Source organism: Lagopus muta, chromosome 7, assembly GCF_023343835.1.
Source record: "Lagopus muta isolate bLagMut1 chromosome 7, bLagMut1 primary, whole genome shotgun sequence".
In the NCBI taxonomy this organism is placed as follows: domain Eukaryota; kingdom Metazoa; phylum Chordata; class Aves; order Galliformes; family Phasianidae; genus Lagopus; species Lagopus muta.
In genome coordinates this window covers 3,987,645-4,013,897 of record NC_064439.1, presented here as the reverse complement: position 1 = coordinate 4,013,897, position 26,253 = coordinate 3,987,645, and the positions used below count along the sequence as shown (strand labels likewise).

General features: G+C 56.7%; 1 protein-coding gene across 1 annotated transcript; it reads right to left on the bottom strand.

The window, feature by feature from the left end:
- Window positions 1-193: 193 nt before the first annotated feature.
- On the bottom strand, window positions 194-26,240 carry NBEAL2 (neurobeachin like 2). The gene is given in 57 exon segments (XM_048950887.1): window positions 194-628; window positions 1,429-1,564; window positions 1,743-1,891; window positions 1,974-2,135; window positions 2,216-2,332; window positions 2,438-2,532; window positions 2,678-2,850; window positions 2,971-3,080; window positions 3,158-3,247; window positions 3,319-3,435; window positions 3,519-3,616; window positions 3,681-3,798; window positions 3,875-3,984; window positions 4,065-4,195; window positions 4,278-4,418; window positions 4,491-4,615; window positions 4,697-4,792; window positions 4,906-5,013; window positions 5,132-5,265; window positions 5,573-5,730; window positions 5,806-5,926; window positions 6,002-6,126; window positions 6,207-6,364; window positions 7,160-7,309; window positions 7,975-8,280; window positions 8,373-8,510; window positions 9,437-9,596; window positions 9,686-9,864; window positions 9,944-10,230; window positions 10,233-10,348; window positions 10,542-10,636; window positions 10,745-10,830; window positions 10,986-11,145; window positions 11,226-11,384; window positions 11,553-11,706; window positions 12,208-12,310; window positions 12,388-12,547; window positions 12,625-12,758; window positions 13,273-13,444; window positions 13,912-14,004; window positions 14,460-14,542; window positions 14,630-14,957; window positions 15,309-15,428; window positions 15,498-15,630; window positions 15,700-16,271; window positions 17,004-17,102; window positions 17,231-17,314; window positions 17,398-17,481; window positions 17,985-18,091; window positions 18,183-18,456; window positions 19,144-19,229; window positions 19,718-19,800; window positions 19,873-19,985; window positions 20,301-20,382; window positions 21,285-21,428; window positions 21,662-21,750; window positions 26,095-26,240. Coding segments are annotated over 57 exon segments (8,061 nt in total). The 5' UTR covers window positions 26,146-26,240; the 3' UTR covers window positions 194-523.
- Between the last annotated feature and the right edge of the window lie 13 nt (window positions 26,241-26,253).

Genomic DNA, 26,253 nt, shown 5'->3' with positions numbered 1-26,253 from the left:
CGGCATCCCAAAAACACTGCATGGGGGGGAAAGAATGTCCCTAACAGAGACAGCGCGGGGCAGACAAAGGCCTTGTGCACATTTATTTCTTATAGACAGATATATTATTCTTTTTCTTTCTTTTCTTTCTTTTCTTTTCTTTTTTTTTTTTTTTTGTAAAAGAGCTAGAAATTGATAGAAAAAAACTTTGGGGGGGAGGGGGGGATGCAGCCGGCTCCTGGCCAGCGGGTGTGAGGGGGGGGATGTGGTACCCCCTTCCCAGCAAGGGTCCCCCCCCCAGCACCTCCTCACCCCCCGTGCACGTGCTGTTGCCCCCATCCCAATGGGGCTGGATAAGGCCACGGCATGGGGCCGAGCATGCAGCCCCCGTTGGGGCTCAACCCTCCTCATCCTCACCCCCCCCGGCTCGCAAGGGGCTTGGGGCGCTGCTGCAGGAGGATCGGTGTCCCCCTTCATGCCGTGCCCCCCCAGGAGGGGCCGGGTGCTGTAGGAAGGCCATCGGGGCCGGGTGTGGGGTGCCAGCCTAGGACTTGCCCTCGGTGGGGTTGTATTCCGTTTCGCCAGCTGAGACCTGGGAGATGCGGCGGGTGGAACGCCAGAGCCGCCGGTGGAACTGGCCGGGGCGCACCTAGGGGAGGGGGAGGTCAGCAATTACCCCACAGCTCATCTCCATTCCCTCCCATATCTCCATTCCCACCCTCTTTCACAGCTCCAAGCCCATCCTCATCTCCTTTCACATCCCCAACTCCGTCTCCATCTTCATCTCCTATTTCTTCCACCAACTCCAAATTCATCCTCACCCCCCCATCATCCCATTCCAAGTTCCCGTTCCAGTCCTTCCTCCATCTTCTGCATCAACTTCCTGATCTGCATCCCCATCCCTATCCCCAGTTCTTTCCTCAACCCCACCCACAACTCTCTCTCTTCTCCCACTTCCATCCAAACCCCACACCCTACCCTTGGGTGGATCCTCATTCCCATCCCCATCTCACCCATCCTGTCTGTCCTACCCCAATCCATTCCATCCATTCTGTCCCAACCCAACCCATCCTGTACCAATCTAACCCATCCATTCTGTCATGCCCCATCCCATCCCAACCATTCTGACCCAACCCAACAGTCCCCATCCTCACCCAATACACTCATTCTGCCCCACTCCACCCCAAGCCATCCCAAACGATCAGTTCTGTCCCATCTCATCCCACCTCAACCCATCCATTCTATCCCATCCCATCCTGACCAATTTCAACCAATCCTATTCCCTCCCAATCCACTCATACTCTAACCCATCACCATTCCCATCCCTCCCTGCTCTGAGAGCGATGAGGACAAGCGGAGCTCCCCAGTCCAGCTGAGCACAGAGGATGCATCTCTGTGGCCCCCCTCCACCTCCTGCCCTGACCTCCCAATCCCTATGGCTGTGCTCACCTCTGCAGGTTGCCCGGCCCCCACCACAATCAGCTTGCCATCCTCTAGGCCCACAAGGATGTGGCTCTTCTCCTTGGTCACCGACACGCTGTGGATGGGCACTCGCATGGGCAAAGGGTGCACTGCTGCCTGGAGGCTGCAAAGAAGAGAAGATGTGGCAGATGGGAACTTATGGGAGTCTCAAGGGGGTGTAACATCAGATGTCACATTGAGTGACACGGTTCAGTGGGCATGGTGGTGATGGGCTGATGATTGGACTTGGTGATGTGAGAGGTCCTTTCCAGCCTTAACGATTCAATTATTCTATCCCTCACCTCTGGAGGTCACGGATCTCCAGCCCACACTGCATGGTCCCCAGCACCACAAACTCCTCCGTCATGCACATGGCCGTCACCTCCTGGTCCAGCGGGACGGAGGCAAGGTGCTTCCCATTCACTGAGTAGAGGTGCAGCGTGAATTTATCCTTCAAGAGAGAGCAAAATGAGGGATAACAGAGAGGAGGGAGTGGGGGACATGGGGACACCAGCCCTGCCGTGCCACCTCACCTTCAGGGAAGCGCGCTCACCCACAGCGGTCTGGGTGACAATCTGCCCCTCCGGCCCCACAGCCAGGTGGGTGATGGCAGCGGGCAGCGAGCTCTCGCAGGGGGGCCGCAGGGACTTCATGAAGAGCCCCCGTTGGATGGTGTGGATGATGATGGTGCCATCCTAAGGAGAAAGGGGACAAGGTAGCCGTGGTTGGTGCTGCCAACACCTAGAGATGAGCCACGCCACCTGCCCTGGCTGACCTTGGAGCCTGAGACAGCCATGTCCAGCTCGGTGCTGATGGCCACGCACGTCACCTCGTCATCGTGGCCGTACAGGACCTGGATGGGTTTGGGGGCCAAGCCGCTGGAAAACCCGCCCTGTTGGAGGGCACACAGGGACCTCAAGGACCTTGCTGTGCCACTGCACACTCCCAGCAGTGACTGTCTTCATGCTAAGAGCTGGCACAAAGTGCAGCTCCCTACCTGCTGCAGGACCTGCCACACCATGCAGGTGGTGTCCCGGGAGCCAGAAATGAGGTAGATGCCACACAGGTCGAGTGCCAGGCAGGTAACAACATCTGTGACATGAAGGGAGACACCGTTGAGCTGCTGCTCCTGTGCCAAGGTGTCTCAGCATCAGGTGGCACCGAGAGAGAGGCAGAGATGGAGTCTGGGGAGATGTCCCTGCACAGTCCTGGCACCCTGTGGAGGGGGATACTGTACCTATGTGCCGGGTGATGTGCCCAATGACCTTCCCCTTGCCCAGCGAGGTGACGCGCAGGCTGTTGTCCCAGTGTCCCCCACTGAAGAGCAGTTTCCCATCGGGGGACACAGCCAGAGTGCGGGAGCACAGGTCGGCACCGGGGGCAAAGGGGCCCTGCAGGAAACGCTGGGTCCTGGAGTGGAGGGACATGGGATGGTGACAAGGACGCAGGCAGGTGAATGGCACCACCAGCACCCCACGATGCTGTGTGACCCAAGGAACCCAGGGACAGAGGATATCCTTGCGGGCTCACTTTGCATTGGAGACGGTGGGGTCTTTGGTGAAGCTGAAGTAGTTGGAGATGTTCTTGTCGTAGGGCAGCCAGCTGTGGGTCCCCAGCAAGCCGTTGGCACTCACGGTGACCTGGGCAGAGGTGGTGACAGCTGTGACATGGCCCAGAGACACCCAACACCAGCATCCTCCAGTTCCCCTTTGCTCACCAGGACATCGGGGGATCCCTGAGTGATGAAGGAGTGCGCCTGGTTCTTGGGGACCACAGCTTGCACCAGGGACACACCATCGCTGATGCCCTGCAGGGAACACACGGTCAGTGGGTCCCCTCCTCATTGGTGCCCCTGCCACCCCATGTCCCTGTTCCCACCTCCACAAAGAAGGACTTGAGCTGGTCCAAGTTCTCGAAGACGTTGGGTGGACGGGTGTCCAGGCGTGCGAGCCTTCGGGCTGCACTCTCAGCTGACATCCGGGCAGGATGGGGTTCCTGGGGGGACAGAGCCATGAAAACGGGGTAGCACCTCCTCAAACGAGGCAGGGGGCTTTGGTTTTTCGGAAGGAATGAGCCACCTTGAGCAGCTGGCAGGGTGTCTGCCCGAAGTTGCTGATGATACCCTCCAAAGCCTTCCTCTGTGTCTCATCAGCAATGGCATCCAGGTCCACAGCACCTGGGGATGGGGGTGTCAGTGAGGCCGCCAGTGGGCACCCCCCCACCCTGTCCCCCTGGCTCACCCTCATATGTGCAGTAGTAGAAGACGTTGAGGGCCTCCACAGCAGCTGGGCCTCGCTGTTTGTACCCAAAAATGAGATCGATCCACTCGTGGAGGTGGGCTGAGACGTACTCTGATTCCTGAATGGACACTGGGTGTCAGCAGGGCTGGGAATGCCCGTTTTCTCCCCAAAACAATCCCACTCCAGCATCTCACCAGGGCTTTGCGGTGTTGGTAGATGAAGTCCTCACGGGAGCGTGCCCACCGTGGCAGCACCACGTCGCTCACCTTCTCGTTGGACATCTGCAGGCAGCCCAGATCGAAGCCTGTGGGCAGAGTACAGCCAGCAGTCAAGGCTACAACCATCCTGTCCCCATCCCCATCCCCATCCCCATCCCTCCATCACCATTCTGGTTCTCCAAGAATTCAGGGAAGTAGAAGAACTCAGGGATGAGCTCCTTGACGTCCACAGGGTTCTCCATGCGGGCTTGCCATGCTGCTGGCACCGAGTGGAACTGCCTGTCCGAGCAGTCGAACCTGGTGGCACGGGGCATCTGTGGGACCCTGGGGGTGGCAGTGGCTCTGCCCCAGGCCCTGGGTCCCACTGCTGGGTGCTCACCGGCCGCTCTGAAGCTGGATGTGCAGCGTGGTGAAGGGCTCGGTACGGATCAGGTAGTGCATGACGCCCGCTGCGTTAGAGTAGTGCGTACCGTAGTGAAACTTGTCCACAGTGCCTGTGGGGTCTTCAAAGCTCTCATACCTGCGGTGGCAAAGCAGGGGTGTCAGGGCAGGAGCTCTGATCCCCTGGTCCTTCTTTTCTGGGGCTACTCACTTCTCCTTCACATCCCGTGCATGCCTCTCATTGGCGACCCCAATGGGTTTGGACAGGTCCCGAAACACAGATGGGTTGGTGAGGTCAAGCGTCTCCGAGACGTAGTCCTGCAGGATCCAAGGGAACTGGGTGGGGAAGGAAGTGAGTCAGGTTGTGGGGCTTCCAGGGCCACTGTTCAGTATGGGGAGGGGATGCAGAGTGCTCACCACGGGGTACTGTGAGAGGTCATTGTAGGTGCGTCCTGCAATCGTATTCAGCTGCATGAGGTACTCAAAGTTGGAGATCTCCCGCAGAACCCATTTCTGGAGCAAAGAGATGACGGCAGAGATGGATGTGGGGGCAGAAGATAGAGCAAACTCCATAGCTGTCCCCACTAGGGGCAACCCTTCATCCTCTCTCAGGAGTATATGGATACCTGGGTGAGCCCTGAGGCTTTCAGCAGCTCCTGAGGTGAGCGGCTGCCAAAGTAGATCTGGTTGGGGGGCCGTAAACCCAGGATGCAGGAGTAGACCTTGTTCCTCACCTGCAGGGATGGAGACAGGAGCCCTGGTGAGCTCAAGGTCCCCACGCAGACATTAACATAGCCCTAGGACATTGAGGAGGTGCCTGGCTGGAGACTGGGGGATCTGGGGTGCTCTCACCTTCTTTTTGAAGTTGAGGAAGTAGTTGGCCTGGTCGATGAAGAAGAGCTCAAGTGCAGAGCGGCGCAGGTTGTAGCGGCGCAGGTGGACCTCGCGCAGGTGGGACAAGGGGCGCTTGAAGTCGTAGCCAATCCCTGCAGGGACAGCACAGAGCACCACAGGCTTCAGTGACCCACAGCACGGAGACAGGCAGGGGATGAGGTAGAAACTGGGGACAGCACCACCCCAGGGAGCAGCCTGGACCTGGCCCACATCAAGGAAAGCACCCCAAAAGGGTCAGCATGCACGGAGATGGACTTCAGGGGGGACGGGGGATGGATAGAGGCATCTTCATTCCACTTGAGGAGCAAGGACCTACTCTAACTTTTCTAAGACCAGTGATTAAGCAGAGATTGAGCCTCAGTCACCCCATCCCAAGCTCTCCCAGGCACATGTTGTTACCTCCCTCTGTCTCCTCCTTTTCACTGCTGCCATCGTAGAAGTAGACATGCTGGGTTGTCACCTCCAGGCGGCCAGGGACAACAGCCACCGTTGTGATGAGCTCGCAGTCCTCTGAGACCACCAGCTTCTCCCGCTGGTTCTGCTCCTTGGGCTCGGCCCTGAGTGACACAGGGTGGTGAGAACACTCCCAGCCTGGGGGACCAAGTGTAATGGAAGGGGATGGGGACACTCACTGGATGTCCAGGATGGGGAGATCCTCCTCAGCCAGCTGGTCATCTTCCAGCTCGCTCACCTTAGCCTCCTTGGCCATGGCAAGTGGGAGGGACTCAGCAGGATTGTGGAGGTTATCAGCTCCTGAAATGAGGAGGGGTCAGTAAGCATCACACTGGCAGGGGGAACAAGGGGTCAAGGAGCCCCTAGGAGCCTCACCCAGGTTGTCCCGCAGAGCGCTGGCCTCCAAATGCTGGTCAAAATTCAGGTTGGGCACCAGCTTCAGCCGCATCCTGGAGTAAGTCTCAGCACTTGACAGCTTCCAGCGAACCTCGGGTGGGTTCCTGAGGGCGGGATGGAGTAAGGCAGCCCAGGCCCCCATCTGTGATCCCCTGCATCCAAGGGGGGGACAATGGGTGCTCACCGGTCAGCCCAGGCGGAGCGAGGTGAAGTGAGGAGGCGGCACAGGGAGCGCCACTGCTTCAGCACTGTGCTGTGATGGTTGTTGGCTTGCTTGAGCACGTTGGCATGCCGGGCATTTTCAGCCTTGGTACGTTTTGCCACTGGCTCCAGCACCAGCTCCTGCCAAGGGAGAGGGAGGGTGAGGTGAAGATGGGACTTGGGGAGGTCCCAGGGGCAAGGAGAGCATCCCTGGGATGATATCTCAGAGCTGAAGAGCATAACATTCATATCATTGGGACAATATCTCTTGGAGTGTGGAGGATGTCTCCAGGATAACATCCCTGAGGAGCACATCCCCAAGATCATGTCCCCATGGTGAGAAGCATGACCCTGGGGTGACCCTCAAATGATGTCCCTGGTGTGAGAAGCACGTTCCTAGGGTCAGGGATATCATCATACATCTGTGCCCCAGGGGTATTGGAGTACATTACTGGGATGATGAGAACCCTGAGATGAAGAACACATCTCCAGGATCATGTCCCCAAGGTGAAGAGCATGATGCTGGGGTGGGGAGCATGTCTTGCAGATGATGTCCACAGGATAAGAAGGGACATCCCTGTGATGACATCCAGGGGCGAAGAGCGTATCACTGGGACAGTATCTCTGAGATGAGAAGGACGTCCCCAGGATAACATCTCTGGGATGAGGAGCACATCTCAAGGATCATGTCCTCGAGACAAGGAGCATGTTCCTGGGGTGAGGAGTATGCCCTCAGGGTAAGGAGCACAACCCTAGGATGACATACTGGAGTGAGGAGCACATCTCCAGGATTACGTTCCCAAAGTGATGAGCATGACCCTGGGGTGAGGGAAAGGAGCATGCCCACAGAATGACATCCTTGGGTTTAGGACCACGGCCACAGGATGAGGAGCCCAGCCCCATGGTAATGTCCCTGGGGCCAGGAGGAGGCAGCACCTGGAACATTTTCCTGCTGTCTGCCTTGTCCCGCTCCCTCCGCAGGGAGCTGCTCATCATGGCATCGTAGCAGGCATTCCAGAAGTTGGACATGTGGTCGTGGCTTTTGGCAAATGTGTCCATCTCAAACTGGGCCATGGTGGGCTGCACCTGAAGAGCAAGTAGGGAAAAGAGAGATGTTGCAGGGTGCATTGGTACCAGCACCATCTATTGTTCATCCAGCTACGAGCATCTCTTTTTTGGAGGTCAACCCTGCTTGGAACTGTGCTGTCCCAGCCCAGTGGCAATGGTGGAACCCAGCTCCAACATGTTACTCAAAGTTAATCACAGAATCATAGAATGGCTTGGGTTGGAAGAGACCTCAAGGATCACGAATCTCCAACCCCCCTCCATATTTATTACTAGACCAGGCTGCCCAGGGCTCCATCCATCCTGGCCTTGAACACCTCTAAGGACAACTTCTCAGGGCAGCCTGTTCCAGCACCTCACCACTCTCACCACTTCCCTCTGACAGCTAAATCTCCCCTCCCTCAACTTAAAACCATTTCCCCTTGTCCTGCTGTTATCTGCCCTTTCAAAGAGTTGATTCCCCTCCTGTTTGTAGGCTCCCTTTAGGTACTGAAAGGCTGCAATGGGATCAGCCTGCAGCCTCCTTTCCTCCAGGCTGAACAAGCCCAGCTCACTCAGCCTATCTCCGTAGGGGAGGTGCTCCAGTCCCCTGATCATCTTTGCAGCCCTCCTCTGGACCCTCTTTAAGCTTCAGAAAGGTTCCCCAACACCCCCAGCGATACCACCCCATACCCCACAGCACCCACATGCTTCTCAATGAAGCTCCTCCATTCAAGGGTGGTGCAGAACTGCTGGAAGTCCTCATAGAACGTGGGGCTGCCATTGGTGGGAGGCAACGAGGGCAGGAACTGCTGCAACTGCAGAGTCTCGTAGCACTGGTCCATGAGCGTGCGCACAATGGGCACCAGCCAGGAGAAGGTCTCTGATTTGGCATCCAGTGAACGCTGCAGTGGGGTCTCCAGCTTGCCCAGCAGGTAGCAAGCTTCATCTTTTTTGGGGGCTGTGGAAGTCTGCAGCAAACTGTGCAGCTTCACGTAGGCCAGTGAGTGCAGCTTAGGGGACACACACACATAGATGGGGCATTAAATGGAGCCACCCAAAAGAGCTGAAGTCTGCTCCGGAGCCCAGGGAAGGGGTGACCTACCTGGGGGTCCTGCAGCAGGATGTAGCCCACCAGGATGCGCAGCCCTGTCTGGGCCATCTCCTTGAGGTCAGAGGTGCCATTGGCTGGGTGGTACCAGACGCCCAGCTTGTCCAGCAGGCTGCTCACCCCCTCATAGATCTTGGGGTGGGGGGAGAAAGGGGGACACAGTGAGTCCTCACAAAGCCAGCAGGTCTGTCCCCAGCTCCCAGACATCACTGACTTCGCTTGCTGTGGGTTTGCGTTATGGGTAGGGGATGGGATGAGGGTTGGGGTTAGGGCAGGGAATTAGGTGAAAGCATGTTTGGCATCAGGGTAGCAGGTCAGGGCTTAGAGTGTGGGCTCATGGTAATGGTGTAGGGCTAAGATTAAGTGTTAAGATTGGGATTAGGTCTGATTAGATTTCCAGGTTATAAGTTAAGTTAGTGTTTAGAATATAGGGGTAGGGTTATGGGTCTGATTATAGGTTTTAAATGAGGGACAGGGTATAGGATTAGAGATAGGACTAGGTATAGGGTTTGGGCACATGGTGGTTCTGTAGGGTTAAGGGGTTAGGATGAGGGTGTAGGGCTAGGTTATAGGATTGGGGTTAACAGAGTGTAGTGTTAGGGTAAAGGTTTAGAATCAGGTTAAGAGGTCAGATTTATAGATTATGGGCTAGGACAAGGTTTTAGAATTAAAGCATGGGTTAGTTTCTAAGATGAGGTTTATAGGCTACAGGTTAAGGGCAGGGTTGAGGGTCAAGGATTAACAGGGTTAGTGGTTAGCATTAGGGTTAGGTTTACAACAGGGTGTTCTGTTAGATTTAGGGTTAAGACCTATGGTTAGAGCTGGGGCTTATGGCAAGAGCACATGGATGGAGCTTAGATTTAGGGTTAGTTTTAGAGGTTGGGGCTGGATTTACAGGTTATGGACTAGGTTTCAGAATTAGGCCATGGGTTACTTACTAGGGTTAGGCTTGTGGTTTACAGGTTAGGGGCTAGGTTTAGGGTCAGGGCTGATTCCAGGGTTAGAGACTAGCACAAAGGTGTAGGGTTCGACCTGGGACCCTGGCTGCAGCCACGCACCTTCTCACTCCACAGGGCCTGGTTGTTGTGCCCCTCAGAGAACAAGAAGTCCTGGAGCAGTCGCAGCAGCTTGAGTGCATTGTGGGTGAGGCCAGGCAGTGCAGCTGGCCCCGACTCCTTCAGGTCCGTCAGCGCTGACTCCAGCATCATCTCCAGCAAGCTGTGGGACAGCAGGTGGCTCTGCAGGGTGGCCACCACCCCGGAACAGCCCCACAGCACATCCACAGAGCCTGTATTCCCCCTGCAAACCTGCGCTTGATCTCATCGGGGGACCGCACCAGCTCACACGCCGTGCCCAGCTTGGTGAGGACGGAGAAGACCTGGCCACGCTCCCTCCATGCAGCATCATCCCAGCCCTCCACCCCGCGCCACGTCACCGAGAAGATGATGTTGGTCAGGAGGTTGCACAGCTCCTCCTCAGGCGTTTGCTACCACAGGAGGGGGAAAAGCATTAGAGATTCCCAACAGTATCACCTTTTTGGGCAGCGCTATGGATTTGGGGCTCACCTGGGGGTTGCTGGTGTTGGAGATGTTGTCACTGGGCAGAGCATCCTGGTAGCTGCTCTCATCCAGCACATTGGAGAGGCTGGAGCTCTTGCGGTTTCGCATTCCTGGAAAGGGTTTGAAGCTCTCCAGGGGTGAAGGGGTTCCGGGGCCGCTGGCAGGTGTCTGTGCACCACTCTCAGCTGTGGCAATGGAGCTGGTGCTGGCCAGGTCAAGCCCCAGGTCGAAGGGTGAGGTGGAGAAAGGCGAGAGTGGGTGGTAGACCCCATCAAAGGGGACATCCCCAGGGTTGGAGGAAGAGCGGCTCGCCCGGTCGGAGGAGTCGAAGGACTTGAAGTTGTAGGAGTGGAAGGACTTGGTGCGACCACTGGGCGAGATGGAGTGGTCGGAGAAGCCCTCAGAGAGCTCCTGGTCTGAGGCTTCGTATCCCAGTGGCAGGAAGACGTCCACCTCCTGCAGCTCAGCTGGCAGCGGGCTCATGCTGCCCATGTTGTCCTTGCCCACCTCAGTCTCCTTGCTGGGGTGGTCTGTGAAGCGGAGGAGCTCAAGGCAGCCCCCACTGCCTGAGTGGCTGAGGCTGTGCTGGCGGGACTCGTAGGACTCCTTGACATACAGCTTGGTGAGCGTGTCCTGCCAGCCCGCCAGCCTGGCCAGCTGCCTCACCATGTCCTGCTGTGCGTAGATCAAGTGGAAGAGCTGCAGAAGGAGAAGAAGAGGGATCCAATGGAGTCACCTCAGCTCTTCTAGGGGTAGCTGGACCCTCTGAATGGCGGGGGATGGATGATCACCAAAGGCTCTGCTCACCTTGCGGCAGATATCGAGCCGGACGGTCAGGTCAGCCCGGTGGGACAGGTAAACCACAGCCACCAGGTCCTTGTAGTTAGGAGGATCTGCAGGCAAAGAGAGAGGGCTTTTTGTCTCCCAAAGCGACAAAAGGTCCCCAGGCTTACCCCCAGCCAGCTGAGCCCCGTGGTAAGGCAACAGGATGGCCTTTGTGGTATGATTCAGGATGGGACAGGGTGGACTTGGGCAGGACACACGGTACCTGCCCCAAGGACCTGCTCTGAGAGGCAGCGGAAGAGCAACATGGAACTGGGGATGTCGCTGAGGCAGGCAATGAGCCCCTGGTACCCAATGTCCTTCAACTTCAGGCGGCTCTTGCAGCGCTCAGGGACCTTCTCGTACTTCAGCATCTTGTAGAGCACCTGGCAAGGTAGAGAGGGATGGTGATGCTGTTGTAGGGACACCCCCAGCCCCAAGGGACAATACCAGAGACATATCTCACCCTGAAGACTCTTTCCCGTACTTCATCTGAGAACTTCTTCTGTACCAGCAGTGAGAAGAGGACTTCCACGTGGCCTGGCTCAAAGAGGAAGGCAAAAAGCTGCTCCTGGGAGGGTGAGCCCTTCAGCAGGCTGTGTATCACCTCCAGCGCTCCGCAGACCTACAGGCAACAGGGACGGCTGCATGCTGTCCTCCATGCACCCCAGCAGTACCTGAGTGCCTTTTCCCCACTTGCCTGTTGACCACTGCCAAGAGCAGGGGCAGCCCTAGTTGTCTGGGGACAATGTTTAGGGTGATTTGGTGGGACCTGGATGGCCTGAACTCATACCTGCTGCTCATCCTGTGCTGCGGCCACATAGTTCAGCAAGCTCTGCATCTCCTCCCCAGAGAAGCTCCTGCAGAAAAAATCCTTCACCAGGCTGAAGAGGGATGTCTGTACCGTTTTGATGTCATCAGTAGCTGTGGACTTCTCCCTGGAGGAACTGAGGAAGAGATGCATGTGGAGGATGCCCCATCCCTGCATACACTCAAGGTCAGGCTGTGTGGGGCTCTGAGCAACGTGATCAAGCTGTAGGTGTCCCTGTTCACTGCAGGGCAGTTGGATCAGATGACCTTTAGGGGTCCCTTTCAACTCATATTCTATGATACTCCCACTGGGTAGTCCACAGCCACCTTCTTTCTCCTTGTCCCTCATCATCAGCACAACCCCAAATCCCAACATGAAGCCTGAGCAACTCCTGGACAGTGAACATCCCTTCAGGCCAACTGTGCACACAAGACAACATTTACCCCATGTATTGGGTCTCTGAAGGGACAGGGCACAGGGCGCAGAAGCGCCTATCGTAATGCTTCCTTGATATGCTTGCAGGGGGAATATAATCCCAAATAAAAGCATCTAACCCAATGTGCAGCTCCCAGAGACCAAGCCCACCACGGTGCTGGTGCCTGGGGGCTAGATGCCCCAGCTACAAGCAGCAGCTCACCCGTAGTACGTCCGGATGGAGTCGAGGATGTATTGCACCCCGTATTTCTTGCGGATGCGCTGCTTGTGGTCCTTGACGACGTTGGCCAGGTACTGGATGTGACCTGCATGGAGAGGCCGTGAGCAGCCCTGGTGGCCACACCACCATCCCAGGGATCCCTGCAGATGCCCCTGCTCCCACCTAAGCGGACAGCAAAGTCGCTGTTGCTCCAGATGCGGAAATCAAAGAGGAGATGCTGGTAGAGGAGGTGCAGCAGCAGTCCACTGCCCTCAGAGGCCACTTGCTCCATCAGGATCTGCGAGGCCATCAGCGTGCTCATATCCAGCAGTGGGCTGCACACCTGCCCAGGGTGAGAGGGAAGGTTTGTAGCATGGGGAGCGACCCAGGACGGAGCCTAGTAGCTGTGGCAGCCCCCACCTTCTGCAGCAGCGCACCGATGATGGCCGGCCCGTGGCACTGCACCAGGCTCTCCTGGTTCACTGGGTGGTTGCGGATGAAGTTCTTCACAAGCAGCAGGAAGGCAGCCACGCTGTTCCTTTCCAGCCTGCTCTCTGCAAGGCACAGGGCAGAGCTGGGAGCCATCAGCCCTGCTCCCTGCAGGCTCCTTCCCACCTCTGACCATGATGGGCATCCTGGTGACCCTGTCACTGACTTTTCTCCATGTACTTGCCATCCCATTCACCCATTTCCCTCCAATTTAACTGAGTGGAAACCTCAGCTGCTCTGAGTTAGTAGGGAAAAATCTCACATTTTCTATGGGGGCTAAGGCTTCTGCATGAACCTAAGTGTACGATAAGACATCAGAGACTAAAAGCAAAGTCAAAACGGAGGTCAGCAAGCTTGAATCACCTTCATCTTCCCAGAACTTCTCACTTACGACTAATTTGGTCATAATAACCTGAAAATACGTCAGCAACAGCAAGATTTCTCTGTAACATTATAAATCTTGGTGTTCTGGACAAGACAATACCAGCCAGGCATAGGTAGCATCTATGTGGCAGTGGGGTTACCTCCAGCCACCCAAGCAGTGTGGCTCCTGCCCCACATCCCCCTCAGAGTCCTCACCTGAGGACCTGCCCAGTGGGATGAGCATGCCCTGGGCGTTCCTGGAGGACGTCAGCTCTGGCCCTACGAGGTCATTGGTCTCCTGCTCGTCCTCAGATTCCTCCTTCTTGGTCACCACTTGCTCGAGCAGGGGCAGCAGGACACCCATCCCACCCACACAGTTGACCACGTCCTGCCAAGAGAGGTGAGAAGGTTTGCTGTGTGCTCCCGAGTGCTGCGTGGTGATGGTCGTGTACAGAAGGCAGCTGCATATCCACCCAGAGCCAGGGATCCGCAGGACCTATCCTGCCCAAGGGACAAGGCCCTATGGCCAGCAAAGAGTGAAATATGCCTTGACCTATCCTACAACACACACCTCCAACAGGCTGCTCAGAAGCATGTGTTCCCCTGCAGTGACCATTCATGGAGCCCAGTCTGGACACTGAGAGCCCACAAGGCACAGAGGTCCTTGGGAGGGCCATGGAATAAGCTGGATTTCAGTGGAGCTGTAGGTCCTTGCTGGAACCAATACCATCTACACCCCCAGCTCCCCTGCTGGGGAACCACCATGGCCATGTAACACCCTACAAAAGTCCTGTCCTGAACCCAAAGGTACCCTAGGTCATGGGGTCAGGATGGGCCACCTGGCACCCAACATACCTTGACATCCCAGTTGACCACCTTATGCCCCGTCAGCCTCCCGTCCAAACCATGGCTGGGAGAGAGGTCCAGGCAGATGTTATTTCTGCAGGCCTAGAAGAGAGCATCCCAATCTATGAAGACAGTGGACACTTGCTGGGCACAAGACAAGAGGAAATTAAAAGAAGGAAGGTTTAGAATAGATATTAGAAGGAAATTCTTTACTCAGGGAGTGGTGAGGCACTGGAACGGGTTGCTCAGAGAAGCTGTGGATGTCCCACACCTGGCAGTCCTCAGGGCCAGTATGGCTGGGGACTGGGGCAACCTGATCTGGTGGATGGTGACCCTCCCCATGGCAGGGGTTGGATGTGGATGGGCTGTAAGGCCTCTTCCAACTCAAAACCAGTCTGTGATTTTATGGTTCTATGATATGATCAATGTGTGACCCATCAAGAAATCTCAGTGGGAAAAGATGGGAAGGGATGGACATAGGCTCAACATCCCCCACACAGAGAAAGATCCTGGTGAGTTCAGGTGAAGTGAGAGCTTCTTCATGGGTCTGTCCTCACCTGTGGGGTGTAGTACAGCAGAAGCTTGCTGCTGAGCTCCACAAGGTCACCTTCCAGTGTAAATGGAGATGCGATGTTTGGACCTGAGCAAAGAAAGAGGGGTCAGTGGGGAAGGGCTGGGGATGCATTTGCCACCAGAAGCCTCATCGACGTGTGCAGCCCTTACGTACCCAGGCAGAAGAGTGCCTTGACCTGGGTTTGCTGCAGCACTTCACAAAAGATAGCCACAGAGCCCAGGTGGCCCTCGAGGGAAGTAGGGGTGCCCCACTCAGTGTCCTGGCTGCCAGCTGCTGTGGTGGACACCACTCCCTCGGTGGGAGGCTGCAGGGGGGTCCAGACGTGGGGTCCCAGGGTGGCAGGGAAGGACTGTGAGCGGCAGAGCACGGGATGTGGGGGGAAGGTCAGCTCCAGCCCATGGGACGGCGGTGGGTGGCTGCTGCTGGAGGCTGTTGTGGTGGTGCGGTGCCCCGCAGAGCCAATGCAGCAGGAGGTGAAGGACTGCATGGGAGAAGAGATCATGGAATCATTTCAAGAAAAGACCTTTAAGGTCATCAAGTCCAACTGTGAACCCAGAACTGTCAAATCTAGCTCAAATAGCTGAAATAGCTCCCTCTGCACCACATCTACAAGTCTTTCAAATACTTTCAGGGATGGTGACTCAAATTACTTCCTTGGGCAACCTGTTCTGATTCTACACAATCCTTTCAGTAAAGAAGTTCTTCCTAAGTTCTTAAACACCTCCAGGGATGGTGACTCCACCACTTCCCTGGGCAGCCTGTTAAGGAGCAGTATCCAGTTCCCAGCCAGTGTCACAGAGAAGGATGGTGCAGTGTTGGGGATGGCCCTGACCTCGTGGAGGGACGGGAAGCGGAGCTGCGCTGTCTTCCGTAGGTGTCCATCTGCGTAGATGCTGACCACATTCTGGCCGAAAGGCCGGCGGCCAGCGACATGGACAACGTCAATGCAGTGCTGTGGGGACAAGCAAGAGGTGTGAGGGGTATTCCCCATCACGAGGACGGCGATGGGGACATCACTCACCCAGGATGAGTCGTTGAAGGCCACCTCCGGCAGTGCCACCGTCATGTAGTCCTTCTTGGTGCAGACAGCTACCACCAGCATGCCGTCGGTGGTGAAGAAAGCCTCAAAGCCCGTCCCACTGGCTGTGAAGAAGCTGAAGAGAGGACAGCGCAGTGGGGACAGTCGCATCTTACCATCCTCACCCTCACCACCCCATCCTCACCTGTAAAGCTGTCTCCTCTTCGGTCTCGACGGTGGCCCGAACTCCTCCTCACTGAGGCAGAGCCAAGCATGGAAGGCAAAGGCACCTCCAGGCCACTTCTGGACGGCAGGCACCATGATCCCTGCCATGCCAGGTGTCAGGTCGAAGTACTGCAGTGCCCGTGGGGGTCCCTCAGCCCGTGCCATTCCTGAGAGCACTCGCAGGACTGGAGCTGTGTAGGGGTGGGCGCCCCGGCCCCGTTCACGCCTCAGCAGCCTCAACAGCTGCCGCAGCTCCCCAGGCCGGATGGAAAGCCTGCCCAGCACACGTAGCAGCTCCAGCAGGTTTTCAGAGCAGGCAGGTGGAAGTGCTGGCTCTGAGGCCAGAGCAGCCAGCAGGCTGCCCACCATGCCTGCCTTGACGCAGGTGAGGCGGCTGGGCAGAGAGGCCTCGCATAGCTGCCGCAGCCGCTCTGAGAGGAAGAGCTGCAGCTCACGGCATGCCAGTGCTGGAAGCCAGGCCAGAAGCAGGAGCAGGGGCTGCTCGTTGCGGATGGGGCGTGCTGGGAAGGAGCTGTGGTCACCTTCTACTGCCTGCCGGAATACAGAAGATGGTTAGTGAGGTCCTCACCACATGGAGAGACGGATCCTCTCCTAGCCATTTTGGATACGTGGTGGAGACCTCTGTGTACCAAGCACTTTGGGAGACCCTTGTCAGCCAAGTGTCTTGGGAGGCCCTTGTGCACCAATCATTTTGGGCCCCCATGCTTTAGGTGTGTTGGACACCCTCATGCACCAAGTACCTTGGAGACTCCCCTTCCCAAGGCATCTTGGGGACCCCGATGCACCAAGCATCTTGAGAGTCTCGTACATGAAGTCTTCTGGGAGACCTCCCTGCACCAAGTGCCTTGGAGACCCTCTGCAAAGCAAACCCCTTTGTGCACCAAGATTTTTGGGGAACCCCCTGCACCAAGACTCCTGGAGACCCTCGTGCAACAAATGACAGACAACCCTGTGCACCAAGCACCTGGGGAGAACCTCCTGCACTGAGCACCTTGAAGACCCCCACACACCCACCCAGCAGTCCCAGAGCAAAGAGCACAGCATTGAAATAGGCTCGAATCTCCCCAAAGCTGAGCATGATTCAAAGTTGAAGACAGTGTGACCACCTTAGGAGGGGGACCCAGAAGGGACTGGAGATGAGAGGGCTGAGATCAGCCTAGCTGCTCCACTGAGGTGCCAGCACAGAGTATTTTGCTTAGAGTGAAGGAGAAGAAGGCTTATGGGAGATGGGAAGGCTTCTGGGTTAGCCAAGGGAGTGTTTACCATGTTGAGGAGCTCCTGAAGCAGACGCTGCGTGGGCTGGCCTTGGCTCCTCAGCACCTCGTAGAGATGGGCATAGCCAATGCGCTCCTTAAACACCTCCTGCAAGCATGCACGTACATGAGGTCCTACAAAAGCCCTAGGACGAGCTGCATCACCCCAAGGCATTTCTTTGGGGTGAAAAACCCAAACCCCATCTGTGCTTGGGGACATCCTCCTCCCATTCCCACCTTTGCAGAGGGTGAGTTGCTCATGATGGCTGTGAGCACACTGACGGCATGGACTGCGATGGCATCGGAGCCGCTGTCGAAGACCTGTGGGACAGGTGGTGGGTCAGCTGTGGGCATCACCCCTAATCCTACCAGGCAGTTGAGTGTGGGGTAGTTTCTCAGAATACCTGCTGGAGCCCATTGCTGGCTGGTGGCTGCACAGAGAGCTTGTTGTAGGCTTCACCTGCGTCCTGTGGACTGTTGAGGTAGAGCTGGGGCGAGGAAGACAGAGACCAACAGCGTGTGGTGGAGGGATTAAAAATAGGGTTATGCACCATTCCTGCCCTGCTCTGGGGTACAGGGATGGTGCTGGAGTGGCTCCATCCCAGCACTGCTCAGGGTGTTTACAGTCACAGAGGCTGAGGATGGTGCAGGTGAGGATGCTGCAGTGCATGCAAGAAAAAATGCAAGAATAACTTTTTACATGGGCAGATAGTGATAGGACAAGACAAAATGGTTTTAAACTAAAAGAGAGGAGATGCAGGTTGGATGTTAGAAGGAAATTCTTTACACAGACTGCTCAAAGCAGCTGTGATCCCTGGCCAGGCTGGCTGGGGCTTCAGGTGCTTGGTCTATGGGAGGTGTCCATATGGCAGGGGGTTGGTACTGGATAGGCTTTAAGTTTGGAACCATTCTAAGATTCTGTAGTTCATTCCATGACCTCATCTCAAAGCCCAACCCTGCTGTGTGCAGGCATACTGCAGCACTCTGGTACCTTGCTGTTCTGGAGGAGGCGGATGATGTGCTCGAAGCAGTTATTGCTCAGGAAGACGGCTTGCAGGACCGGCCGGTCATCACAGCTCAGCATGGCTGGGATGGCATCTACAATGGCAGAGTGGGGAACAGGGCTCAGCACCCACCCCGCTACCCTTCTCCCATGCTCCCAAACCCTGCTCCCCATACCCCAACTTACCCAACATCTGCACCCGCAGAACGATGAGCCCTCTGGCCGCCTCCGGTGACACAGTGGTGGGGTCGGCGTTGAGCACTCTGAAGTACCCATCCAGCAGCACTCGCAGGGGCACAGGGCCAGGGCTGCTGGCATGTAGGGCATGCACTGCTGCCACCACACTGCTCAGTGTCAGTCCCAGCAGCCCAAAGCACGGCGGGGGCCCTGAGCTCACCCGGCGCAGCACTCCCAGCAGCACCTCCAATGCTGCCGGCGTAATGGCTTGCAGTGCGTTGGACTGTCAGGGACAAAAAGAAAATTAAAAAGAAAACAAATCTCTTTTTAATTTGGCACAAAATCCCATATTTAAGTCAGGTCAGGTGTTCAAGGCCAGGTTGGATGGGGTCCTGGGCAGCCTGGTCTAGTTTTAGATATGGAGGTTGGTGGCCTTGCCTGCGGCAGGGGGGGTTGGAGCTTCATGATCCTTGAGGTCCCTTCCAACCCAAGGCACTCTGTGATTCTATGATTCTAAGAATCTATGATATCTGCACAATGCATTGCTGCTTTCCTGCCTGCTTCTGGTATATGCAAATTAACTCCAAGCACATTTCAGAGCTGTTAATCAAGCTCTGCTTTCTTAAGCACCGGGTTGATTAGAACTTGCGTGTGCTCAGCACTGATTTTTCCAGCTGAGATGCTCTCAGCTGCATCCCAGATTTGAACATGTTATTGCTGGTGAGCAAGCTCTGCTGGATCAGTTTCAGTTTAGATATCTCCTTAACTTAATTTTTGCTTTTTAAAGGTAAAACCATGAATTTTGGCTTGCAATTTTAACTGTGATTCTATAAGGTTTTGCAGAATTAAGGCGTTTAATTGCAGCAAAGCGTCTCACTTGTAATAAATAAGGCTTTGCCGTTTAGTCTCAGCACAGTTTGGGGAGTGAAGGTTTGGCAGAGCAGTGTTGTTTCCCGTGCCCCCATCCCACCTTGGCCCCGGAGAGGATGGCTCCAAAGAGGTGGATGAGCCGGAGCTGGAGCTCGTCGGGGAGCTGCCCACCAGGCTGGAAACATTCTGCAAGTACAAGAGAGGTGGCAGAAAATAAAAGGCAGAAATTCCCCTCTCTACCCATCCCACAACCTACCCTTGACCTTGTTGTTGATGGAGGGGGGAGGGAGTGCAAACCCCTCAGCTATTTTCAGCTTTGGCTGCAGCACGGGAAGATTGCTGTTGTAAAATCTAGAGGTTTTGGTTCTAAAATCAGGTTCAGCTGGGGAAGGGGAATCACAGCCAGCACCACTAACAGCTTGCTGGGACTTTAGGTGCTTTCTGCAGCCCCCTAACCCAGAGAGGGTTTCTATTTCACAGGTCAGTGATGGGGTTTTCAGAGCTTCCCCAGCCAAGCTGTGTTTCTGTCAGGTGCTAATAAAATAGGCCCAGCACTGTACACCATGGTGGGTACTCAGGGTTAATCACAGGATAATAAAAAGACTTCAGCCTCCAGGGACTGCTGCCCAGACCACACAAAGCAGGGGGGCTGCAGGGAGCAGTGATGGCTGTACCTTGGAAGAAGGTGTTGAACTCGGGGGGCAAAGCGGCGGGGGCGAACTTGTATTTGCTCTTCTCCTTCGTGCTGACAACTTCTCTGGAAGGAGAGGAATGAGGAGCAGGGAGAAGAAGGGTACAGGATGCAGGGATCCATGCCCATGGTGCTCACCCGCTCAGCTGCCGGCGCCAGGTCTGGTAGGGGTCGAAGAGGCACTCGCAGAGGTGCAGGGCATACAGCATCACACTCTCCAGCTGTGCCCCATCCTCCTGGCCACTGCGTAGCTGCCAGGGGCAGGCAGAGAAAGATTAATCCCAAATAATATCCCCAATACCCTCCTATGCCAGCTTCGTCCAATTGGGATTCATCCCTGTGCACAAAGATGCCACAAAGTGGTACCCAAGCATCCAAATGGTACCCAATAGGATTTAAGCCTGCACCCCAAAATGGTGCCCAAATGCTTGCTCCCATCCCACTTCTTTCCTCCTCTTTGCTACGATTTGGGGTCAGGTGGGTACAGAACAGCCCCTTCCTCATCCTGCCCCCATATCTGCCCTCCCAGCACTGGGGATTGGGTTCGTGACGATGGCAATGCTCACCTTGCTCGCACAGATCCGCAGCAGCGCCAGCACATCTGGGATGAAGCCGGGGGTTTTGTCGGTTTGGACATTTTCGAGGTTTCTGTAAGGTGTAAATGCCATGGGGAAGGGGTGTAGGGGGGGAAATAACACACCTAGAGATGGGGATAAGTGCCGACCAAGGGCACGTCCTGGGCTGACCCCATCCTCCCACGCTACACAGCCAAACCTCAAAGCCCAGTGCAGCCCCATTGTTCAGGACCTGGCTCCTATCCAGTGCTAAATATAAAGGCTTTGGTGGCTGGGAGGGGGGACAGAAGGACAGTCCTCTTGCCGGGGGAGCCTCTAGGGATGTTTCAGCAACCAGGGATTGGGTGGGAGCAAGCACAGGCTGCCATCAGCACAGCCTTATCTGCGGTGTACAGGCAGCGGCGCCAGGAGAGCAGCAGGCAGGAAGGGGCCAGACGGCCACCACAGGGCCCCCCCGGGAGAGGAACAGGAACGGGCAGGGAGTGGCTGCTTAATGGAAAGGAGTAAGGGGGGGGGGAGAATGGGGGATGCGATGCACTTGAGGGGCTATGATGCACCTGGGGAGGGCACAAGGAACGTAAGGGGACAAGACGCATTTTTTTTTCTTCCAGGGAGGGAGATTGGTGCTTCTTTTCTGGGGGGGGGTCACAATGCTCAATGAGATTTTAGAGGAGTACGATGCACTTTTTGGGGGTCAGAATGTGATGTGTATTGAGGGGGACAATGTCACTGAGGGGCGACATGATGCATGTGGGGGTACAGCACGTGCTGGAGGGAGACAGTGTGTTTTTGGGGCAGGGAATGGGGAGGACGCAATGCAGTCTTTTGGGGGGGACACGACACAATGAACTTTCAGAGTGGACTTTTGAGAGGGGAATATGTACTTTTGTGAGGGGAGTGATGCACTTTGGGGGGGGGAGGATGGGGTGCAGCTGGGATCTGTCCATGGGGGGGGGGGGGGGATCCTGCACCCACCTGCAGATGATGATGAAGAACTTGAGGAGCAGCAGTGCCTGCCCGAGGCGGGGACCCTGCCCCACACACTGTGCCAGCCTCTGGCTCAGCACCTGCAGCACTTCTCTTGGCAGCACTGGGATCTCTGACACTGCCTCCTCTGGCCTGATGGGGGCGGGGGGAGGAAAATAAGTGAACAGAGAAGGGGGAAACGACAGGATGGGACTTACCCCCACCCCAGCCCCGTGCTAAAAACCTCCCATCTGGGGCCGGATGGCTGCAAACCGCAGCGGATGAGCTGCAGCAAAACCCTGACTGGGTGGGGGAGGGAGGAAAGGGAGAGGGAAGTGGTGGTTTTTTAATTTCTTTTTTTTGGGGGGAAGGGGGGTCACCCTCACCTGCGGGGCTCCAGCGAGGGCACGGCTATGACCTTCTCAAAGTTCATGACAAAGGCCTCCAGCCACTGCTGCAGGTATGCCAGGTCCTTCTGCAACAGGGAGGCTTGAGTTGGTTTTTTTTTGGGGGGGTGGGGGAACCCTTGTAGTGCCCACCCCCGAAGGGCAGCTGAGTAGTGGTCAATCAGCTCCCGCTAGGGATCCATCCTCCAGCCAATCAGCACAGCCTCTGGGAACTGTTGGCCAATGGATGCCTGGCACGGATCCAGTGCCATGAAGACTGGCCAATCAGCATGCAAAACAATCACAATCCCCAAATCCTCCCCTCCTTCCAACCCCTCCCCCCCACCCCCCCAGAACGGTTGGCCAATCAGCACAGCAAGTGGCCACACACCCCTGGAGCCATCAGCCAATCAGCACGCAGAACAGCACAACCTGTGGATCTATTGACCAATCAGCACACAGAGAAGCAAAACCTGTAGAGTTGCCAACCAATCAGCAAACAGAGCACCTAGCTACCAGCCAATCAACAGCAACAGCACCTGGCCCTGTAGGATGGTGCAGCCAATCAGTAGGTAGCATGCGGGCCCCACTCCTCATGGGGTTGTGCAAGGGGTGATTCACCCAACGATTATAGCCATGGTTCCTGGATGTCCCTGTGCCCATACAGCACTCTGCAGTCACCCACGTCCCTCTGCACCCCACAAAACGCCTTTGGGTTTCCATGTACCCTACAGAGCACCATAGGGTCACCTCACCCCTCTGTACACCATGCAGCACCTTAGGGTGACCCACATCTCCATGCACTCCACGGAGCGGCCTGAGGTGTCCAGGCACCTCTGCACCCCATGCAGAACCCCGGGGTCATGCCATGCTTCTGTGGGAGTAATGGAGCACCTTTGGGTGTCCATAAGGCACTATGGGATCACCCAAAGCCATGTGTGCCCCACAGAGCACTTTGGAATAATGCATGACCCCAGTGGGGCACCCCATGGTGTCCACAAACCACAGCAAGCACATTTGAATCACCCATGCCCTTGTGCACCCCACAGAGCAGCTTGGGGTGACCCACGTCCCTGTGCACCTCACGGAGCACTACAGCCCCGTGCAGAACCTTGGGGTGACCCACGCTTTTTGGGGTCACCCCTGTTCCCATGCATCTCATGGATGGGATCTCCCCATCCCTCTGCACCCCGTAAGCACTGTGGAATGTCCAAGCCCCTGTGCACCCCCCCAAAGCACCCTTGGATATCTGTGCACCCCATACGGAGCACTCTGGGCTCACCCTGTTCCCACATACCCCAGTTTGGCAGGGACTGTCCCTCCACCACCACCTGTGGCTCTACACCCCCCCTGGCACCAGCCCCCCAAAGCCCAGCATCCCGCAAGCCCCGCTCTCCCCTCAGCAGCTCACAAACCCTCCGCCGCCCCATTTAGAGGAGAGAAGCGCTCCTCCCCAGTGCCCCAGGGGCAGGGGAGGGGGCTCACACCCCATTACCTGTGGGGGAGACGTGATGATGGGACACCCGCACGGCTCCATGGCCCCCGGTGCCGCCACCGCCGGAGCGAGGACGAGGAGCGGAAACGCGCGCGGAGACATGCAGTGACGGGACCCGTGGGGGGGGTGTGTGTATGTGTGTGTGATGTTATTATTTTTTTCCTTCCACCCCCCCGCTTTAGTTTGCTTAAAACATACGAGAGACTCAGGAAATGCCAAGTCACTCGTGGCCCCAACGACATTTCCTCCGGGGGAGGCTCACGCGGGGCCACTGTCACCGCCGCACACGGGGCTGTGGCAGCATCCCTCCGTGCCACCGCCGCCCTGGGGACACCCAACCCCACGGGTGCAGTGAGTTGGCCCGTTCTCAGCACCCCGCCTCGGTGGCACCCTGCTGCTGTCCCCCTGTCCGGCTGTCACTGTCACCTTACCGCGTGCCCCTTATCCCCATGCCGGCGTCCCATGGTGCGCCGCTCGCCCCCGCCGTGCCCGCCCCGCTGGCAGATCCTGTTGGGTGGCTTTGGGGCTCATGGCGCGGAGCCGCCTGGGAACGGAGCTCTCAGCGCCAGCACCTCTGTGCCATTGTCCCCGAGGGGTGACCCGTGTCCACATGCACCCTACAGCTAGGTCCCTATGGCAGTTCAGGTTAGGGTCTGGCCCCCGGCGGTCCTGAGATGCCGCTGGCGTTTGGTACCTAATGGTGACCCCCTGCCCACCAAGAGACAGATCCCATCCTCTACAAAGTCCCCCTGCTCAGCAGTTGGGATTTGGTAATTAATGAGCTTCCTTCTCGACAAGGACACATCCATGGGTGGCAGGCAGGGTAGCTGCTTAAGGACAACCTGCCTGGGGGGGCTAACAGCACTGGCTGGCATGGCACACAGCCCCATAAGAGCACACACACACCCCAATGCCATGGCACACGTTCCCACAGAAGTGTGGGGATGGCACTGTGCACATCCTGATGGCACAGCACATGTTGCCATAACAGTATGCACACCCCGACAGCACGGCACCTGTCCCTATAACAGCACACACACCCTGATGGCACAGCACACATTCCCATAAGAGCACAACCACCCATAGCCATAGCACATGTCCCCAAAAGAGCATGCAAACCCCGAAGGCATGGCACGTGTCCCCAGACAGGAGTGCAAACCCCAATGACAACAGCACATATAAGAGCACATAGACCCCAATGGCACAGCACAGAATAGTGCACATCCCAAAGGCACTGCACACATCCCTATAAGAGCATGCACACCCTAATGGCACGGCTCAAGTCCTCATACAAGGTCTGTACACCCCAATGGCATAACACAAGTCCCCACAGAACCAAGCACAGCCCCACGGCGTGACACCTGTCCCCTTAAGAGCATTCACATCTCAATGGCAATGGTACCTGTCCCCATAAGAGCACGCACATCCCTATGGCACGGCACGTGCCCCCATACAAATGTGCATGCACACCCCCAAGCACAGCACCTGTCCCCATGTACCCCCCAGCCTGACCTCCCAGCACATCCCAGTTCCTAACTGGTCCCCTCCCCTACTGACTGCCACCACTTCCTCCTCTGTGTTTCACCGTTCCCAAATCCCTTTTTCTGCCAATATTCAAGGATTTCCTCACAGCGCTGCTACTGGGGAGCAGGGAGGAAGAGGGGAAACCTGCAGACCCCCGGAGCTGTGTGCAGGAACAATCCTGAACCAGACGAAGCCCCCCCTGCACCTAACAAGCCTCGGTCCTAATGACACCAGTGTGAGACCGAAAGGCTTCACCATTCATCCTTAAAAGCCACGCTGCGTGCCACCACCACCCAAAACGCATCGTTTGGACCCAGAAAGAGGATGGGGTGGGGGAGGACAGCTAAAGGGATCCCCAGAGGTGGTGGCTTTGGGGGGGTTGGGAACCCCTTGTCCTCCAATCATTGGGGATGCCTGCCATGTGGGGATGAACAAAGCTTTGGCAGCTTGAGCGGAATTGAATCTGATGTATGGGGGGGGAGAACGCAATGGAGTGGAACTCTCCCCAAGGTGTACGACCCCCACAAAGGTGTAGGACCCCCCTCCCCCCACTGCTTGCTCCAATGGAGAGCAATGAGCCCAGGACGTGGCTCCAATGTCATCGCGGCCGCACCTGCTGCTGGGAGGGGGGGGACAGACAAGCAGAGGGGGATAGGGGGGGTTATGGAGCCTTTCCCAAGTGTGAGTAATGGGGTGGGGGGAGAAAAAAAAGGGGGTGTGCTCCCCGCCTTGGGCAGGAAGAACCAGACTGGGGAGGGGGGCATTGAAGCTCTGAATGGGGGTGGGGATAGAGGGGGATTTGGAGTTTTTTTTGCGGGGGGGGGGGGGGCGGAATTTGGGCAGGGGGAGTGTCACCGAGTCCCTAATATTGGAAGGATACAGGGAGAGGAGCTGAATTAAGAGGGGATGAGGGTTTGGGGCGGTGGGGAGGGGATTTCAGAGCCTTGAAAGTATGGAAGGGTGAAGGGAGGGGGGTCAAATCGATGGGGTGAAGGTATGGGGGGGGGGGTTCACAGAGCCTCCAAAATGGGGGGGGGGGGGGGGAAAGGTGGACACGTACTTCCAAATTGGGGGGGGTTGAGGGTGGGGGGTGGCTCCTGAGGAGTCTCAGGTGCAAATGGGGGAATGCAGAGCCCCCAAATTGGGGTTGAGGACTGAGGGGGGGGCGATTTCAAAGCTGTAAATACGGGATTGCAGGTGTAGGGAGGGGGGTCTCAGAGCTCTTAAATTGGGGGAGGGGGGGGGGGGGGCTGGAATATGGAGGATCCAGAGCCCCAAATTGGTAGAGATACAGCTGGCAAAAATGAGAGCTAACATGGAGAAGGGGCTTTGAGGGAGGGGTGCAGGACCCCCGAACTGAGGATGAGGAGGATTGGAGGGGGAGGGAAAAGGAGGGGAGGGGGGGGTGTCTCACCTTAGCGAAGTACAGCATCCAGAGCTCGTAGAGCCGCTCCCGGGACGCCATGCCGGGCCGGGCCGGGCCGGGAGGAGCGCTCAGGGCCCTGCGGCCCCCGGGGGGGGCATAACTGGGGATCGGGGACTCGGGGGGGGAAAGGGAAGGTGGGGGGAGGGA